Source organism: Asterias rubens, chromosome 19 (genome assembly GCF_902459465.1).
Source record: "Asterias rubens chromosome 19, eAstRub1.3, whole genome shotgun sequence".
Lineage (NCBI taxonomy): Eukaryota > Metazoa > Echinodermata > Asteroidea > Forcipulatida > Asteriidae > Asterias > Asterias rubens.
In genome coordinates this window covers 6,110,785-6,131,962 of record NC_047080.1, presented here as the reverse complement: position 1 = coordinate 6,131,962, position 21,178 = coordinate 6,110,785, and the positions used below count along the sequence as shown (strand labels likewise).

The 21,178-nt window shown below is 43.7% G+C and overlaps 2 protein-coding genes across 2 annotated transcripts; one reads left to right on the top strand and one right to left on the bottom strand.

The window, feature by feature from the left end:
- Nucleotides 1-8,312: 8,312 nt before the first annotated feature.
- On the top strand, nt 8,313-9,044 carry LOC117303321. Its single transcript, XM_033787488.1, has one exon. The coding sequence runs from the start codon at nt 8,313-8,315 to the stop codon at nt 9,042-9,044; it is 732 nt and encodes a 243-aa protein (XP_033643379.1).
- A 7,930-nt stretch (nt 9,045-16,974) lies between these two features.
- On the bottom strand, nt 16,975-20,156 carry LOC117302944. The gene is made up of 2 exons (XM_033786942.1): nt 19,543-20,156; nt 16,975-18,287 (listed from the first exon to the last, which is right to left on the bottom strand). Exon 2 carries the CDS (start codon nt 18,116-18,118, stop codon nt 16,988-16,990), a length of 1,131 nt encoding a protein of 376 aa, XP_033642833.1. The 5' UTR covers nt 18,119-18,287; nt 19,543-20,156; the 3' UTR covers nt 16,975-16,987.
- Nucleotides 20,157-21,178: the final 1,022 nt, after the last annotated feature.

The following is a 21,178-nucleotide window of genomic DNA, read 5'->3' as shown; positions in this document are numbered from 1 at the left end:
TCTGCGGAACTGCTTGCTTTGTAATTTTGTTTGAGTCTCATGCTTATCATACAAGGTTTAATTATGCAAAAAAAGTATGAGGAGTCCGTCTACACTGCTTGGTAATGACCTGGCCGCTATTAATTGACCATGTAGCTGGCCAGCCATCAACCAAGTTGGTAATTCCACAAGGGATTCATGTACTAGATGATGATGCCTGGCTGGGAATATACATGTACATGTACAGCACAGAGAAACAGACCTACTATGGCCAGCATTGAAGACCAGCTTCTTGCACTTGTATTGCCATCAATAAATACATTTAACGAAGAAAAACAAAATTGGTGAAAATCATAACAATTTGCGAGTTATCTTTCGCCAATTTAAAAAAATTTGTTGGTACAGTGAAGGTGGCTGGGCATTGTTAATGGACTTCACCTTCGGTGACGATTGACTCCCACACTTTTAATGCCTAATTCTACCCAACCTTTTTTAAAGCACTGGACACTATTGGTAATTACTCAAAATAATTATTAGCATAAAACCTTACTTGGTAACGAGTAATGGAGAGCTGTTGATGATAGTACATATATAAAACATTGTGAGAAACTGGTCCCTCTGAAGTTACAAAGTTTTTGAGAAAGAAGTAATTTCTCACTAACTTGATTTTGAGACCTCAGAATTGAATTTTGAGGTCTCTAGTCTAAATCAAGGATCTGAAAGCACACAACTTGCGCTACAAGGGCGTTTTTTCTTGCATTATTTTCTCGCAACTTAGACAACCAATTGAGCTCAAATTTTCACAGGTTTGTTATTTTATGCATAGTATGTTGAAATACACCAAGTGAAAATACTGGTCTTTGACAATTTACAACAGTGTCTAGTGTCTTTAACAATTGAAACTGAGCCAATCCTTTGTCATGTGAGGAACCTGTGTCACTACAAGGTAACCATATCTAGTCGGCAGAAACATCCATTTTAATCCAGGATTAGTGGTGAAACTTTTGAAATCAAGTTTAACAACTGAGGGAGGTTTTTATTCTTTGCAGTAGGAGAAACAACTTGCTTACAGAATGTAACACTCTATTCAAAAACACATCAAATAAGATATGCATAGGTGCTGCTAAGATTTTGTTTTCAAACATTCACATTCCATTAAGTTATCTTGGTGAAAGTCACCTTGGGTACCAAGTTACAGCTATGTTATTTTAAAGGCGTTTTAAAATTAGTTACAAAAAGTACAAATAATCAATGGCACATATCGTGCGCACTTGAAGGGGGTTGCCACACCCCTTTTGGGGAACCTTAATTCCGAAACAACTTGGGAGTTGAAAACTTTTTGCATGTGTTAATTAAACCATGGAGGAAGGAAGAGAAGGAGCTCTTTTTATACAGAACCCGTGGTACCGCCGCTCTGCATCGTTGCCTTCGTGTTGAATCATTGGAGACAAGAATTGTGAATATTTATACATGTACATGTACACGTTTTTATTTACCGTTTGTGGTTTCACGGAAACATCATGGCATTACATTTTTTGAGACTTTCCGGTCACTAGCGGTGGTTCAAAATTCGGGTATGAGCACACGAAGTTGATTGGTATTCAATCGTGTTTTTCGATTTGGTGGGCACAAGTGTACACTATTTGTATCTGGTCTAAAAATTTTTTTAATCCATACGACATACGACACCATAGTTGAGTGAAGAACCAAGTGCGCACGCGCAAACTCAAATATGCCAGTTGTTTGTATAAGGTATGTGGGTGATTACGAGATGTCGTTAAACGACCGCGGTACCACGGGTTCGGCTTTTGAAGTTCCTTCGTTTGAGCTCCTCTTCCCGTCTCCATGATTATACCCATAGATCATGGGCGTCAATCGGGGGGGGGGGGGGGGCAGGGGGACATGTCCCTCTCACCTTTTGGAGGGTGGGGGACACAATATCAAATGTCCCCCACCCCCCACCTTTTTGACCACCTTTATCATGAAGCCCAAGTTTTGCACTGTGTAAGACGAAACCCTGTGTCCCTATATGGGCATTAATCCTGTGGGCAAAGGATGACACAATATCCCCCCTCAAATTGGCCCTAGATTGCATCACAGAGCCTCTATAATGCAAAATTTTCCTGGGCCCTTAATCGGGCCCGGACCCCGAGCGGTAAAAGCTTCTCACACGCATGCTCCATTGTTGACAGATTTGCACCTCCCCCTTGAAAGAGTGGAAGGTACGTGTACCCCCACCCCGCCCCATCCCATTTTTCGAAGGGTGGGGGACACAGTATAAAAATTAATGTTCCCCGTGTTGTTTGACCACCTTTATCATGAAAATCGTGTTTTGCACTGTGGAACTGTGGAGCACTGGAACACAATATTCACACAGCTCATTGTTCTGTTTCGTTTGCCATTTGGCCGCTAAATGGCCTAAAGATTGCACCACAGAGCATCTAAAAATACAAAGTTGTCCCGGGCCCTTCAGCGGGCCCGGACCCGTAAAGGTTTCACACTCGTACGTGCTCACTCTTTGACAGTATTTCCCCCTAAAACTTGGTTCATAGATCCGCACTTGAAGTTGCTGTCAACCCAAAAGGTTCTACTGCTGCTCACATTTTACAGATGTTTTGTTCCGTTCTGTATGCCTCTTATTGGCCTAAGATTGCACCACAGAGCATCTAGAATGCAAAATTTTCCCAGGCCCTTAAACGGGCCCGGAACCATGCCGTAAAGGTTTCGCATTCGTGAGCTCACTCTTCGACAGATTCCCCCCTAAAACTTGGTTCATAGATCCGCACACAACCCAAAAGGTTCTACTGCTGCTTACATTTTACAGATGTTTTGTTCCGTTCTGTATGCCTCGTATTGGCCTAAGATTGCACCACAGAGCATCTAGAATGCAAAATTTTCCCGGGCCCTTAAGCGGGCCCGGACCCATGCCGTCAAGGTTTCACATTCGTGAGCTCACTCTTCGACAGATTCCCCCCCTAAAACTTGGTTCATAGATCCGCACTTGAAGATGCCGTCAACTAAAAAGGTTCTACTTTTGCTCACTTTTTACAGATGTTCTGTTCCATTCTGACAGATTTGCCCCATAAAACTTGTGTCTTAGGTCTGGTGATGATAGGGATGAAACGCCGTCTGAGCATTAGAATGCAGAAACAATATGGATATAACGAAGCTATAATTGAGTTGCTTTTTAGGTACAATAACCATGATAGCAAGAATAGGTGCATCATAACTTGAAATAGGCATTAAATTCCAACATCTGTGAGGGGGAACATCACCCCTCAGATTCACTAGATTGCACCAGAGAGCATCTACGGGCTATAAAAAAATCCCGGGGCCCTAAAGCGGGCCCCGGACCCCACGCCGTAAATGTTATGTCCCCCCCCCCCCCACCTTTCGAGAGGGATAACGCCCCTGCCATACATGGGTATTTAAACTGAATTTCAGCCAAATCTGAGAGGTCTCTGTTCCCATTTTCAGAATACTAGTGGATTTTGTCACGGAATGACACCGCACAGTTTTGTGGTGAAGTAAAAACCATAAAACTGTGGGTGGGGGGGGGGGGGGGGTGGAGGGTCCATGGCTGATCATCACCACTTGATTTTTAGAGGAATACATATCCCTGCAAAATTGTACATTGGTTCTTGCCAGTTTTATTGTTAGCCTCTAGCTACCGGGCAATCTTAGTGGTCTACATGTACAGTAGTTGGTAAGAATCTGCTCTAGAATTGCACAGGTCGTGGATCCGAATTCCATCCATAATATGTCAGTGATTTTGTTTACAGAACTCGGGAAAGTAATGAGTTTGAGTCTTAGCCTTGGATCAGTTAAGTTGGTCCATGGTCCCATGGTGATTGAAAACCGTTTGTTATTAAATGCATATGGTTGGCACAAAAATGCCTTAATTGCTTGGTTTTACTTATAAATAAGTCATGAACTAACACGGAACGCCTTTTTGTGGAGTCAAACTTTTGACTCGTCAAACGGCGGACAGTGTTAGTTCGCAAATTAAAAGGGAAACCTTCCCATTTCGAGGCATATTTGTGTGGATCAGAAACATCTTTTTAAACAGCTACCTGAGCGGAATGTTTTCAACAGAAATGGTGATTTTACTTGTTTATAATGCACTTGTTCACCATTTTAATGTAATTTTTATATGTGTACACTTCTGAACTTTTCGTAATTATCGAGTAAAAAATCAGGCCCCTACCTCGGGGTAAAGGGTTTTTGAAAAACTAAAAACACTTCTGCCGTTGAGAGCGAGCGTCAAAGGACAATGCCGCTGACGTCATTTGTGTGAGTTTGCTTTGTTATACATCCACGCTGCAACAAAGCGGCTTTATCTACTTATGACGTTTTGAGAGTGATTACGTAACGGGGCTTTTCGCAAATCTCGCAGAAAAGCTCTGGACAATTAAAATGTTTTCGATGAATAAGAAAATCGAGTCATATGATTATAAATAGGTTTCAATTGAGTAAAAAAACAATCATTTTGTATGCCCTTGTCCAGAGCTTTTCTGCGAGATTTGCGAAAAGCCCCATTACGTAATCACTCTAAAAACGTCATAAGTAGATAAAGCCGCTTTGTTGCAGCATGGATGTATAACAAAGCAAACTCCCACAAATGACGTCAGCGGCATTGTCCTCTGACGCCCGCTCTAAACGGCAGAATTGTTTTTAGTTTTTCAAAAAACCTTTAGGTAGGGGCCTGATTTTTTACTCGATAATTACGAAAAGTTCAGAAGTGTACACATATAAAAAATTACATTAAAATGGTGAACAAGTGCATTATAAACAAGTAAAAATACCATTTCTGTTGAAAACATTCCGCTCAGGTAGCTGTTTAACCATTTCATAACAAACCCTTTTTAAAGACCAACTCGCCCGATCCAAGGCACATGTGCAGTCGGCATACCGAACTCCCTGGGCATGTGATCAACTCATAGTCCATCGTAATAAGTTGTCGCGGAATGTACACTTGATACAAATCTTCACCGTCGCAGAACCATCCAGTCAGTGCGCACCGTTCGGAAAAGTCCTTTCTTTCATTTGCAGCGTATGCAAGACAGTCGCAGTTTTGCATATTATAATGAGCTTGGAGGGCACATTTTCAAAAAATCATATCTTGAAAACCCAGCCATGTAAAAATACAACAACGTGACAGTGTGAACGAGGAATGCTTAATTGTAATGACAAAAACCATAGGTGAATTTTTAATTGTTCAGAAATAAGAAATTTCGGACTATAAAAATGACCATCGTTGTACAAAAATAACGGTCTCCGAAAAAGTCCCTTTTGTAGCATTTGACGAAATCGTGCAGACAAACCTTAATCATGTGTGTTCAGGTACATTATTCATCTACTCAATAGTTTTGGTTCCAAGACCATTGGTGTTGCGCGGTCACACACAACCAACGTTCCGATCTATGCACGGCAAAAACTGTACACTCTTGCCTCGGAGTCGCAACTTTTACTCTTGTTTTCGATGCCCAAGATGCCTTACGGCATCATGTTTGGCACAGGCGCAATATTATAAAGTTAACGCTGAATGGATTGAAAAACTGTGTAACTGGTGAAAAACAATCAGATTGTGTTCCGTAAAGTAAATTGAGACCCTTTTAAAAATCGCGGCTTCGGCATTGGATTCTGCTTCAGGCTCTGTCATGTCTGACACCCCACGGGGCATATGCAAAGCATGCGCAACCACGGGGCCAAGCTAGCCTTAGCCGAATCCGAAGTCGAAGCCGTGGTCTCGCAAAGGGCCTTTCGCTGTTGTGAATGGTCGCAAGCGATACAATAGCACTCAGCACTTATGACATCACTTTTGCTTAAAATACACCGCTGTCAGACAAACATTCCACTAATTTAGCGATCACGCCACACGCGCCGTATGGCACCTGTATGTAGTAGTACTGCGAGTAAACATAACAGGGACAAGTACGTGTGCATATTGTAGGATAATGCCTCCGCACTATTGTTATAGCGCCCTCAAGTGTTCATATTAAAGCACATGTAAACATGCTCATGAAGGCAGACATCTTGTCTCGAATACTCTCCAGTTATTCCCGAATAATGGTGGCAGCGGTTATTAAGACCCACATCTGACATGGAAAACGCCCCACGAACCCATTTATCCTTGCCAGACAAGTTTGAAGGTGGAAACGGACCACACCAGAGTGAACTTTGGCAAAAATGGGTCAATCGATTCGAGCGCTACAGAATCGCCTCCGGCCTCAACATCAAAGGCGACCGGGAACAGGTGAGCACTCTGTTGTATTCTATGGGGGAATGTGCCGACGATATCATTGTTGCACTCGGTATCAAAGAGGAAACGGCCACATATGTTGAAGTTAATTAAGGCAGCTCTCGATAAGCATTATGAAAGCAGACGCAACGTAATCGTCGAGAGGGCTCGATTTAATCGACGTAAACAGCTGCCAAATGAATCAATCGACATATTTATCCAACATTTGTTTAGACTGGCTGACAATTGTCAATATGGTGATCTTAAAGAAAGTCTCATCAGAGATAGAATCGTTGTGGGAGTACTAGATGATAAACTGTCTGACTCTCTTCAAATCAAAGCCGATCTCAATCTGACCAAAGCAGTCGAGATATGCCGCCAGTCAGAAACTAGAAAGGATAGTCGTGACATAGTACGTGGTGATCTTCTAGCATTGATCATGTTGCGAAACCTAAGGGACAGCCTCGCACCAAACAGTACACCCACGAACATGATTCAAAGCCACGTAGCTGTAAATGGTGTGGAAGAACAAGCCATCCCCGTCGTGACTGCCCAGCGAAATATGCTGTATGTGACACCTGATCAAAACCAGGACATTTCAAGCCAGTGTGCGTAAGTGGAAATGCATCCAAACGCAACACCACAAAGGTACATGAAGATTCTTTCGACGATGATTTACCATTCCTTGGTGAAGTCACAAGTAACAGCGACTACTGGAGTGCTTTCATTACAGTCGATGGAAATCGCACCTGCTTTAAACTTGACACTGGTGCAACTGTCTCCGTCATCAGCGATACAGAACCATGGCTTGCAAATGTGCAACTCCAGGAAACAACTCAGTTACTTCGTGGTCCGGGAGGCACTCCTTTACCAGTGACAAGAATGCTGACTGCTACACTGCAATTCTCCGAAAGGAAAATCACTGAGCGCCTCTACGTCATTCAAAATCAGAGATGTTCACTCCTCAGTAAACGAGCATGTTTCAATCTTGGCCTCATCAAGAGAGTGAATGAAGTAAAGCAGATTTCGACGCCGGACTTCAGAGCAGAATTCCCTGGGTTGTTCCCAGCTAACACACGACCTTACTGCAACGTTGCCTGCAGGTTGCGGTTTCGTCATGTTACCTAGTAACGTTCACATAATGTTGCAACAACGTTAAATGGTGACGTTGTATCGCAACATTGCTAGAAAGTTCTGCCGCAATGTTGCTGGAAGGTTGCGCTTTCGTCATGTTACATGCTGACGTATATACAACGTTGCAACAACGTTTTAGTTGTACATTGCTTTGGAACATTGCTTCCACGTTTTGTCGCAACGTTGGATGAAGGTTGCAGTTTCGTCATGTTACATTATAACTTATACCAAACGTTGCAACAACGTTACAATTGTCTGTTCCCTAAACATCTCCCGCACGTTTCTTCGAAACGTTGCCTGAAGGTTGTGGTTTCGTCATGTTACTAGAAACGTTCATACATTGTTGTGAAAACGTTAAATGGTGACGTGTTGAAACATTGCCAGAAGGTTTGGCCGCAATGTTGCTAGAAGGTTGCGCTTTCGTCATGTTACATGCTGACGTATATACAACGTTGCAACAGCGTTTTATTCGGACATTGCTTTGGAACGTTGCTTCCACGTTTTGTCGCAACGTTGCATGAAGGTTGCAGTTTCGTCATGTTACATGCTGACGTATATACAACGTTGCAACATCGTTTTATTCGGACATTGCTTTGGAACGTTGCTTCCACGTTTTGTCGCGTTTTGTCTGTTCCCTAAACATCGCCGCACGTTTCTCATAGAAACATTGCCTGAATGTTGCGCTTACGTAAATACAACATTGCAACAATGTATCAATATTGGACATTGTTTACGAACGTTGCTTCCACGATTTGTCGCAACATTGCAACGTTGCAACAATGCTACAATTTGGCTGGGAGCAGATTTGTTTGAGTATCGAGGGAAAATGTACCTCATCGTCGTTGGCTACTAGTCACGCTGGATAGAAATCAAGTCTCTCCCATCTGTCCAAACCTCAGCTGCTGTGATCCAAGCCTTGAAGGAAATCCTTGCAGTACACGGAATCCCAGATGTGATTATGTCCGACAATGGGCCACAATTCAGCTCGGCCTCATTCCTCCAGTTTGCAAAGACGTATGGATTCATCCACACTACTAGTTCCCCACGGTACCCACAGGCAAATGGGGAAGCCGAGAGAGCAGTTCGCACGATCAAAGGGCTGCTTAAGAAGAACACAGACCCGTACCTCTCCCTTCTGATGTATCGCTCATCCCCACTTCAAAATGGCCTGTCCCCAAGCGAACTATTGATGGGCAGGAAACTAAAGACAACCCTGCCTATCCTTCCATCAAATCTACATCCGAAAGCTCAACAGGACCAGACGATCAGACAGAAAGAAGAAGCGTATCGCACAAAGCAACAGCACAACTTCAATCTTCGTCACCGTGCTAAGACTCTAACAACACTACACCCTGGTGACTCAGTTTGGATCCGAGACCAGAACCGCCAAGAGACCATCCTCGCTAAATCATCCCAGCCACGTTCTTACATTGTTGAAACCAATCTTGGCGCAGTTCGTCGCAATCGATCAGCTCTCGTCACCACACCAGACCACACCCCTCAACCACCCGACCCAGATGCACTACTGTCTCCACCCTCTGATGTAACAACGCAGACAGTACTTCCTACTCCAATGCAGCAGTTTCCTCCATCCACTTCTCCAGAGAAACAATCTCCGTCGTTTTCCCCACCACCGAGTACTCCACTCGGTGATGACAACCCAATCAGGACGTTTAGTGAAGCCGCCTAACCACCTTGATTTATAAACAAAACAAAAAACTTTCCCAAAAAAGCAAATAGCTGCATTGAAAGACATTGCAGGCTAAAAAATTGAGAGTTGGAAAGTTTATGCATCACTCTGCATAAAAAACATGCAGAATTTTTAGAAGTTGTTACTCCAGTTGTCTTGTTTCCTAAAAATTCTGTTTACTGTTTTGGTTTTTAAAATTATCAAAGTTGTTTAAGCGTTAACATTAATTTGTACATGATTCATGGACTCTAGAGATCTTTTCATGGACACTATTGGACTTTGTTGAATATTTTTGGGAATTAAAGTACACCAATCTGTACTTAGGGGGAGATGTAGGATAATGCCTCCGCACTATTGTTATAGCGCCCTCAAGTGTTCATATTAAAGCACATGTAAACATGCTCATGAAGGCAGACATCTTGTCTCGAATACTCTCCAGTTATTCCCGAATATTACACATATGTTGTTAGTAAAGTTTTGTACGTTTGTCTGAGATCCATGTACTAAACTTGGTTTTAGCATTTAGTGCGGAGTGCTATTGGTTTACAAGCAGGTACATGTAGTTACGACTATGCTGTGGCACGATAACCTATTAGTTGAAAAAAGTTAGTTGCGACTCGACTAAGCAATCAACAGTCCCGACTTCAACAGTAGTCGCCCTATGTAGTCGTCCAGGCTCGAGTCTCCCCGTCACTTTAAATCGTGGAAGATTTTCAGAGAGCTGGGACTGTAAAAGGAATACAAATGTGGGACCAAGTCAGGTGCGTCATAATATTGAGCGGAGGTTAGCGATGGCAAGCGGTAGCGGTGACCAGCGCCCTCAAGGGTTGACAGCGTGGATAGTGTCACTCGCTCCCACGTTGCCTCCCTTGTCGTTGCTGTGCACCGCTCACTATTTTTAGGTAAGATTATTTTGTACTTTTATCAAATGTTCTTTTACCTAAATAATAAATGGTCCCAGACATAAGGGACTCTGGCATTTTCTGAGTTAGTGACATGTGAAACAGGGGGATAAAACTAGGTAAAATCGCTGTTTTTGTAATGATGTTTTCTGTAAGTCATGAAAATAATGATAGTAGGCCCTCTCGTGTTCTATGAGCGTAAACATAATGTAATGTGCATGGGTCATAGGATAAAAGACTCTCGGTATAAATTGCATGTATTGTATGTGTTTCTTTATGGTATGAAAATACAGTACATGTACTTCGTATGCATTTTAATCTTAACTTGGTAATTTTCGTTTGGTAAAACAGAGCTGTCAGTGCTATTTTTGTAGGACAAATCTGCTGACAAAGTAAATAAATGGGTTTTAATAATTTGGTTGATTTCTCTATAATATTTAATAAATTAGAGAACATGCCATTGTGATAACAAGTGATTGATTCACCATCATTGCTTTTATTTCACTGTGATTAATTGGTGATTGTAATGTGACAGACTGAAATAACATGTTCTTGACAAAATGCCGTTCAGTGTCCTTGTTCTTTAATGGTGTTACAAAAACCCTGAAAAGATACAATAAGCAATTTCCATATAAATACTAAGTCATCTTGGTCTTGGTGCTGTTCTGTCCCAAAAACAGGAAACGGGTTGCGTAGTTCTAGGATACGCTAGTAGAGGCCTTCGTGGGAGCGAACGGAACATGGATAACTACAGCAGCATGAAGCTGGAGTTATTGGCACTGCGGTGGGCTATAACTGTGAAGTTCCGCGACATCCTGCTAGGAGCTGACTTTGTCGTCTATACTGACAACAATCCTCTGAGCTACCTCCAGACCAATTCCAAATTGGGCGCAATCGAGACGAGATGGGCTGCCGTGTTGGCACAGTTCCGGTTTAGCATTAAATATAAGCCGGGACGCAACAACACCAATGCTGATGCCTTGAGCCGAAAGACGGAACACGGCAGTGAACCTAAGACGGTACGGTTTGAAGAAACCACCACGGCAGCACCACTATGCCTGAAGCCAGGCATGACACCTGTCCCCAACAACTTAAAATCAGCCATACGGAACAGCATCAGAGAAGTCGGCTTGAGTGAAGTCCGAAATAGCACTGATGCAACCTTGTATACAGCAATGTCCACGATCCCATCAATTCCTAATGAAGACATGGCAGCCATGCAGCGGGCAGATGACGACATCGGTCGACTACGGTACTACTGGGGACATAAACAGAAACCATCTCTTCGTCACCTGATGAGAGACAAGTACTACTCGTAAACTGCTCCGCTTGTGGGATCGCCTCACAGAACAGAACGATGTACTCTTTAAGCAGAAAGTCGAGAATGGGACTACCGTATATCAGCTTCTCCTTCCTAGTGCCCTGAGACAAAAGGTGCTTCAGGCTCTTCACGATGAGGCTGGACACCAAGGTGTGGAGAGGCATCGAAGCTTGCACAGACAAGATGTTACTGGCCTGGAATGTTCACGGACATCGAATCTCATTGCAAGAATTGTCAGAGATGCACCTTGGCGAAAGCTGGTAGGAAGCTCCATCCCACCATGAGTTCCCTGATCGCGAAAAAGCCCCTGGAAGTCCTCGCTATGGACTTTACAGTCCTTGAACCTGGCACCAACAATATCGAGAACGTTCTTCTACTCACAGATGTTTTCACAAAGTTCACGCAAGCAGTGCCGTGCAGAGATCAGAAGGCAAGGACGGTTGCCCGTGTTCTTGTTCGTGACTGGTTTGTTCGCTATGGTGTGCCCCAACGGCTGCACAGTGACCAGGGACGGCGTTTCGAGGGTAAAGTCATTCAAGAACTTTGTGAGATGTACGGGATTTCTAAGTCACGAACCACACCCTACCACCCAGAAGGTAATGGGCAGTGTGAAAGATTTAATCGCACCATGCATGATCGACTTCGCACACTTTCCCCGAACCAGAAGCGACGATGGCCAGAACACCTACCAGAGCTAATCTATGCTTACAACACCACACCACACTCATCGACAGGTTTCTCGCCTCATTACCTCTTCTTCGGTCGAGAGCCTTCATTGAACTTCTGATGAAAGTATCAATGAAAGTAAAATAACTGATTAACAAATATGAATTTATGAATAGCACTTAATAGAAATCTTTAAGAATACAAAACAAGTAAACACTCACCCTAGCCTAGATGGTTGTCTAACCAGTGGAGGTAAGATGACTTTTATGGATGAAACTCAACTGACTTTGATGAAACTTTAATAGTAGAATTGCAATAGACACAGAGATGTTAACTGTACAATCTTTATGTTGTGAATAAGGTCCAGTGTGGGGTCTTAAGGAATGTGGATTGCAAGAGTGGCTTTGTTTATCTTACTGATGGGCAAATGAGGGCGCTCTGTTTGCAAGCAAGGGGCTGTATGCAAATGGCCTGTCACATACTCCCCTGCTTAACAGTTGATGTCCCGACAACTCAAAAAGAAATAAGTAAATACGCAAAATATGTTAACACAATAATAACTAAATTAAACAAAGGTAAATACCTATTTTAGCTACCAAATTAAACATTGTTCATTGACACTCCAGCCATCATCTGCGCAAGTAGCAGTTGGGTCTTCGACATCTCTGCCAGGACTCGAGGATCAATCACTGGGGCTGCTGGTGTAGTCTCGACTGGTATCTCAGACTGAACAACAGGTTTAGGTTCATGGTGCGGGTTAGAATGGTGTCCAGCTGTGGAACGGGTAGAACGTCTCAGCACAACTTCTTCACATGGTTGTATAACTGGTTCAGTTACTAACGTGACTGTTGGCTCTACTAATGGAGTCGCCATGGCTTGAGGTGGTTGAACCGGCGAACATTCTACTGAAATATTCCCCGTGAGATCTGACGATATGGTTTGGAGCTCCCCTGCTTTTTCCGGAACATTCCCAGCAAGATCTGGTGATATAGTTTGGTGCTCCCCTGCTTTTTCCGGAACAGTAGCTGCTGACATCAGGTTCGTGGATTCACCTGCACACTGCTGGTAAATAAGCACATCATCACCATCAGACTCTTCTGTCAAGGTAGGGGTGTTGATGAAAGAATGCACCGACTGATCCCGTTGTGGGACTACATCCTGCTGAACGTCTCGTACATCTGGCACAGCCCAGGACTGTGCTTCTAACAGGTCTCTTCTGTTCAGTGTCTTCGCTTGCCCATCATCGTTAAGTGGGATTACTGTGTACACATGCCCTGTGGGGTTTGGTCGGTCCACTACTTTGTGAGGTGTGGATCCCCACACATCACTGATCTTGTGACGTCCCCTCATGTCACGGTTTCTGAGGAAGACCGTTGCTCCAATTGGTAGGTCAGTGTCATCAGCACTCCGGTCATGTCTTGCCTTCCTTCTTGCTGCTTCTTTCTCCATCGTCTCCAATGCCATGGCGTATGCCAGCCTCAGCTTCTTGCGATGCTCTGAGATCCAGTCGTCCAGGGTAGCAGCTTCAGTATTATCATTCTGCACACCAAGGAGATGATCTATCGGCAGTCGAGGCTCTCGACCGAAGAAGAGGTAATGAGGCGAGAAACCTGTCGATGAGTGTGGTGTGGTGTTGTAAGCATAGATTAGCTCTGGTAGGTGTTCTGGCCATCGTCGCTTCTGGTTCGGGGAAAGTGTGCGAAATCGATCATGCATGGTGCGATTAAATCTTTCACACTGCCCATTACCTTCTGGGTGGTAGGGTGTGGTTCGTGACTTAGAAATCCCGTACATCTCACAAAGTTCTTGAATGACTTTACCCTCGAAACTCCGTCCCTGGTCACTGTGCAGCCGTTGGGGCACACCATAGCGAACAAACCAGTCACGAACAAGAACACGGGCAACCGTCCTTGCCTTCTGATCTCTGCACGGCACTGCTTGCGTGAACTTTGTGAAAACATCTGTGAGTACAAGAACGTTCTCGATATTGTTGGTGCCAGGTTCAAGGACTGTAAAGTCCATAGCGAGGACTTCCAGGGGCTTTTTCGCGATCAGGGAACCCATGGTGGGATGGAGCTTCCTACCAGCTTTCGCCAAGGTGCATCTCTGACAATTCTTGCAATGAGATTCGATGTCCTTGAACATTCCAGGCCAGTAACATCTTGTCTGTGCAAGCTTCGTTGTCCTCTCCACACCTTGGTGTCCAGCCTCATCGTGAAGAGCCTGAAGCACCTTTTGTCTCAGGGCACTAGGAAGGAGAAGCTGATATACGGTAGTCCCATTCTCGACTTTCTGCTTAAAGAGTACATCGTTCTGTTCTGTGAGGCGATCCCACAAGCGGAGCAGTTTACGAGTAGTACTTGTCTCTTTCATCAGGTGACGAAGAGATGGTTTCTGTTTATGTCCCCAGTAGTACCGTAGTCGACCGATGTCGTCATCTGCCCGCTGCATGGCTGCCATGTCTTCATTAGGAATTGATGGGATCGTGGACATTGCTGTATACAAGGTTGCATCAGTGCTATTTCGGACTTCACTCAAGCCGACTTCTCTGATGCTGTTCCGTATGGCTGATTTTAAGTTGTTGGGGACAGGTGTCATGCCTGGCTTCAGGCATAGTGGTGCTGCCGTGGTGGTTTCTTCAAACCGTACCGTCTTAGGTTCACTGCCGTGTTCCGTCTTTCGGCTCAAGGCATCAGCATTGGTGTTGTTGCGTCCCGGCTTATTTTATTTAATGCTAAACCGGAACTGTGCCAACTCGGCAGCCCATCTCGTCTCGATTGCGCCCAATTTGGAATTGGTCTGGAGGTAGCTCAGAGGATTGTTGTCAGTATAGACGACAAAGTCAGCTCCTAGCAGGATGTCGCGGAACTTCACAGTTATAGCCCACCGCAGTGCCAATAACTCCAGCTTCATACTGCTGTAGTTATCCATGTTCCGTTCGCTCCCACGAAGGCCTCTACTAGCGTATCCTAGAACTACGCAACCCGTTTCCTGTTTTTGGGACAGAACAGCACCAAGACCAAGATGACTGGCATCAACTTCTACAATGAACGGACGAGTGAAATCTGGATAACCAAGAAGTGGAGCTGATGTTAAAAGTGACTTCAACTGGTTGAAGGAGACTTCACAAGCTTCATCCCAAGTCTCAGAAATCGGAGTCCGAGATGAGTTGGCCGTCTTGCCTTTCTTTTTCTTTGGGCCACCAAGTAGTGCATGGAGTGGGGCAGCAACTTTAGCAAATCCTTGAACAAAGCGGCGGTAGTAGCTTGCAAGGCCTAGAAAACTCCGAAGCTCGCCTTCGTTAGTTGGTCTCTTCCACTCAGCTATGGCTCTTATTTTCTCTGGATCCATGGCAAGTCCATTTGCTGATACTTCGTGGCCTAAGTACCGCAGCTTTTCAGCGAACCATTGGCTCTTCTCAGGCTTCACCATCAGGTTGAATTTGTAAAGGCGGTCAAGCACCATCTTGAGTCGCTCAAGTGTCTCATCAAACGTCTTGCCAAACACCAGGATGTCATCGAGGTAGACGATTAGAGACTGAAAATTCTGATCACCAAAAGCCTTGTCCATCAGACGCATGAAGGTTGCCGGAGCATTGCAGAGGCCGAACGGCATACGAGTAAACTCGTACAAGCCACCTGTGCCAACGCGAAAGGCTGTCTTCTCGATGTCTCTTTCTTCAACCGGGATTTGATAGAAACTATGAGCAAGATCCAAACTGCAGAAGTACTTAGCTCCGTTGAGTTCGTCAAGGGCTTCATCGATTCGAGGTAGTGGGTATGCGTCCTTGTGTGTCTTCGCATTCAGTGCTCTATAGTCGACACACATTCTCAGCTTACCATTGCTTTTCCGAACAAGAACTACTGGCGAGGCATAAGGGCTTGAGGACTCACGTATTATGCCACGATCTAGAGATGCTTGGATGTGGTCTCTTACTTCAGGCCATAGGTGGGGTGGAATGCGTCTGTGTGGTACTTTGACTGGTATGTCATCCGTGGTGATAATTCGGTGCTCTATTCTGTTGCAGTGCCCGATGTCATCGTCATCCTTGCTGAAGATGTGACTGTATCTAGAGATCAGCTCTCTCAGATCTTGACGCTGCTTGTCACTGATGCTGTCCCCAACATTAATCTTTGACATCAGTTCATGTAAAGCATCATCATTGGCTGATTCTTGTTGAGCAGAAACTTCGCATTCAGAAGCAAGGGTTTGCGGAGAACCGTACTCAGGGTATGCTCGGGAAAGTATGGCAACTGGAGTTTTGGGTCGAAGGTAAACGTCACCTTCACTAAAGTTGTCCACTTGAACAGGGATTTGGCCGGTCCTATCAACACGAACAAGGGTTGGGGCGGTCATCAAACCTTTGGGGAGATGTTTTGCATGTGCATCCAGTTCCTCTACCATTGCTTGATACACATCATCACCGGTGGCGGGCTTTACAGAACATTCCACAACAAGTAGAGACATCGCTGGTACCAATATTGGCTTCTGACTGAGAATGCGAACATTGCCAGGTTTGTCTGGTTGAAGAGAGGCACTCCTTACCTCCTCGTAGAGGGCTAAGACGTGAGCCCACTCTGCGCCACTGGAACTGGCACCCAATCTTTGCAGGAATCCTGGTCCAATCGCATTCTGCAGAGTGTCTCTCATATCACTAAATATGTTAGAGCCGATGACTCCAGGTACTCTTTGTTTCCTCTCTGCCATTGGTGTATTTACTGGATCCCTTACTACTAGAAATCCCATATTGCCAAAATGTCCCAAAGCTTGGAGCGGCAGCTCAATGAAGCCAAGATAGGGGATCACTCCACCGTGGGCACCAGAGATGCGGAGCAAGGAGTGTACGTCAACTAATTCTTGATCGGAGAAGTTCTCCTTGAAGAAAGATTCAGTTAAAGTAGACACCTGCGCCCCGGTGTCAAGTAGACAAGTCACCTCCGATCCACCGATGATCACCTGTGCAATTGGGCACTCCCCAACTGCTTTCTTAATGATAGAGCCGCTGTCTTTAGGAATCTGGTGGCCCGTCGTCTGGCTCAAAATGGCGGGCCTCCCTAGTTTAACGGTTGTCGGGGGGTGGGTGGTGGTGGTTTGGAAGCTGGATGCTGGGAACCAAACTGTGGCTGTGTAGACTGCTGGGGGGTAAACTGCCGTGGGGCAACTTGGTGCGGCTGGATGTTGCCAAAGTTGGGGGCATGGCTTGGTCCTCCACCTGAAGGAGAGTACATGCCAGCTGAAGATGAGGGAACATGGGGGCAGCCCCGCTTCAGGTGGCCTGCTGAACCACAATTGAAACAGCGCCTCGGGCCCTGGCTCCAGCGTTGAGCTGGTTGTTGCGTCATAGCTTGGAGAAGCGTATCTATCCGTTTCTGCTGTTTCTGTAGCTGCTCTCCCTGCTTTATGAGGAGGGATTTTAGGACTCCTGCGTCATCAGCCGCCTTCACCTCTTGCACATTGACATTGCGCTGGGGCTTTTCTTGGCAGTTTCCCAGCCACTCGATTGCTCTGTCTCTGGCCTCGAAGAAGGTAAGATCTGGGGAGTCAATGATCAGTCGCCTCAACTCCCTTTTGAGACCCTCATCTCGAACGGCTTCCGCCAGCCTTCCCTTCAAGGTCTTCGTTCGCACAGCATCAAACGACGTGTCTAGGCGGGCACTGGAATTAAATAATTCCACCAGTTCCAGAGAACAGCTCAGGAGATCTTCTGACTGGCCTTGGTGATACGAAAAGAACTTCTGCTGGAGCTGAGGTAGTGTATTGCCCTCTCCAAACACCTTCAGCAGGATCCGGAAGATCTCCTCCGGGTCGTTTTTTACGTCATCCCCTCTTCCAAGGATCTCCTGCCTGGCTCTGCCAGCAAGATGGTCTATGATGAAAGCAGCAGCGTTGTCTCCAGTCAGCTGCCTTGCTGCCAGCTGTCCCCGGACGTCGCTGACCCATTCCAAGATAGTAGGGTCAGCTGGTTTCGCAGGTTTGTCACGAAACCTATCAAGCCGCCTCCCTGCTGCAACATAGATCGGCTTCTGGCCTGCAGTGGAAGAGGTGACCAGCACACTTTGACCTTGGAGGGCAGCCTTTGCTGCCTCCAACTCTGCTTGCTTTTCTTTCTCCTGGAGCAGAGCCGACTTTATAGACTTTAGTTCGTCTTGGAGCTCAGCCACTGCTTCTTCTGTATCCAGAGGCATCTCTCGATTCTTTTCCAGAGGTAGCTGTTGTTGAGAAGTAACCTCCCTAGGCTAGGGGTTGCAAATTTACACCATCCTGTCTACGACGCCAAATGTGACAGACTGAAATAACATGTTCTTGACAAAATGCCGTTCAGTGTCCTTGTTCTTAAATGGTGTTACAAAAACCCTGAAAAGATACAATAAGCAATTTCCATATAAATACTAAGCTTTGGAAAATACCAACTGAGCAAAGAAATTCATTAGAGGAAAATGTAGTAATGTCAGAACATAAACAAAGAAAATATAAAAGCATAAACAAAAGCTCAACTACACAATTTACTTTAAAGTCAAGTCAAGGTTCTGTTTGGAAATACAAGGCATGTATATGCTTTAACTTGTAGAAGAACAAATAACTAATTAAAAGTGCAATGACCTCTATCACTATGGACTTTGTAAACCATGTACTCAAACTAGTCCAATTATCTTAATGACCAACCAGCTAATAAAGAACTTTAAACAGAATATTAATAGGCCAATATCTAAGAATAAGCGATATGTTTAGTTAATGTTAATCAAAAGGATGTACAAGGCAAATGACTGCTTTGACTTGAGACTCTTTAAACATTCAACAAAACTCAGTTTAAGTGCAAAGAAATAATCTTACAATAAACCAAAGAAAGTAATAAAACACCAACAGTCTATAATACTGTAGCTTGCCACTACAAGTACTTAGCCTAAAGAAAACAAAAGCTTTGCCAGCCTGGTGTTCTGTAGGACAGGTTGAATACATAATTAGCTTTCTCAAGAAAGACATAAGGAAACCCTACTGGGAACAACCTCTTATCAGAACAGTTTATAAACAATGGCCCAGCTATAGTAAGAATGGCAATGTTGCAGTGATCGCATATCGATTGCTCAACTTAACTCATCACACAACACAGTTCACAAAGGCACATATCGATAAACAATGCTGTGCAGCATATAGGGACCATCGATATATTAACTTCCTAGCCACTAGCATCACACTCAGCACATAGCCTTAGGGAGTTCCTAATCTGGCCAGAGAGGTGATCAACATTCCACAGTGGTTGTATAATCCACAGTAGTCTCACTGTGTGAAACAATAGTGAGAACTGTTTGGCCAAAGCACTGAAGTGTACTCCCAAACTAAATCAAAGTTAATATACAAAACTCAAGAAAACTTAATAAAACTAAAGACACATTATACACTTTTGTCTCGGCAAACTATCAATTAAAACTACTGACTAAGAATATAGCAATTCTATAATAATGTAAAGAGCTACATGTATGGGTGATTAAAGGGACTTCATTGAACTTCTGATGAAAGTATCAATGAAAGTAAAATAACTGATTAACAAATATGAATTTATGAATAGCACTTAATAGAAATCTTTAAGAATACAAAACAAGTAAACACTCACCCTAGCCTAGATGGTTGTCTAACCAGTGGAGGTAAGATGACTTTTATGGATGAAACTCAACTGACTTTGATGAAACTTTAATAGTAGAATTGCAATAGACACAGATGTTAACTGTACAATCTTTATGTTGTGAATGAGGTCCAGTGTGGGGTCTTAAGGAATGTGGATTGCAAGAGTGGCTTTGTTTATCTTACTGATGGGCAAATGAGGGCGCTCTGTTTGCAAGCAAGGGGCTGTATGCAAATGGCCTGTCACAGTAAACTGGTAATTTGAAGGGCTCCTTTACTATTTCTGTCAATTCTAAGGTAACACAGAGAGTAAAGTATACTAATAGGCTGCTTGACTAAATAATTGGTCTTATAATCATTCATGCACCCAGACTCTGTCTAGTTATGTTTTCTAAGATTTATTAGGGCTTACGGTCAAGTAGTGTAATATCATGTACTTATTATTGTTTCTCTTTTCTTTTCTTTTCCCTAATTGTTTTGTTTGTTAATTGACTCGCTCCCACGTTGCCTCCCTTGTCGATGCTGTGCACCGCTCACTATTTTCAGTTTCAATAAACTTGAGTATCTCTAAACCACGGTGTGGTGTGTTTGCTTATTCTACGTCTATAACAGATTACACCACCACCCCCCTCCACACAAAGAAAGCAAGTAGAGTTAAAAAAAATGCCCAAGAAGACCAAAATGTTTCAGAAACACTTTACACAGAGCAGAAAACTGACATGGACTACAGTTATTACCAATAAATTGCAATCCCCAAGTGAAATATTTTTGCTGTGTGAAATTAAAGTTAGACATGTTTGACCATTCCCTTTTTGATTAAGAGTTAACCAAGACTGTCTTAAATCAATATGATTTAACCCAGTATGAACTAGCAAAAGGTATTGACCACCTGATCAAATTAAACTCAATCGATAATTATTGTATTATTTTTTTTCTCAACAAGTGTCAACAAATATTAAATATACTTTCAGGTAATTAAACAAATATTATATTTTGAATTATTAGTAATATACATGTAAAATAGAACTTAGATTCGAATCATAGAAATAGAAGACCTACTATTACTCTACTCTCAACAATACAGTGAGTACCACCACAAAGAAAACAAAACAACAAAAACGATCGTCAACAAAAATGATAAAAAAGATCGCCGTACGAACAGTACACAACACAAGGCCCTTTTCTTACATGATGACGTCACGTAAGCTAAAACGCAGCGGCACAAACAGTGATTTTTGCACATTTTTGGCACTGAAAAAAAATATCAACGGCCAAACCTGCAGAAGTATATTAAGTGTTTAAATCTGAAGAATCGTTCACTTTGTGATACAAGCACCAAAGTTTGCAATAGGGTTCCTCTAAAGCCACTTAATTAAAAAAAGCCGTTAGCCTATCAAAAAATTCAAGATGGCCGCCATTTTCAAAATGGCCGCCATTGTTGCCATTTTTATGGTATTTCGGTGTAAAATATGATCCAGTAGTCCGATTGGAGTGATTTACGTGTCGAATCATATGTTTTCAGCCATGAAAAATACAAATTTACGACCCATAAGTTTCATAAGCCATCCGTTATACAACTTAAATTTATATCTGTGAAAGTTATCTTTTCATCAAACAGTACGGTAATA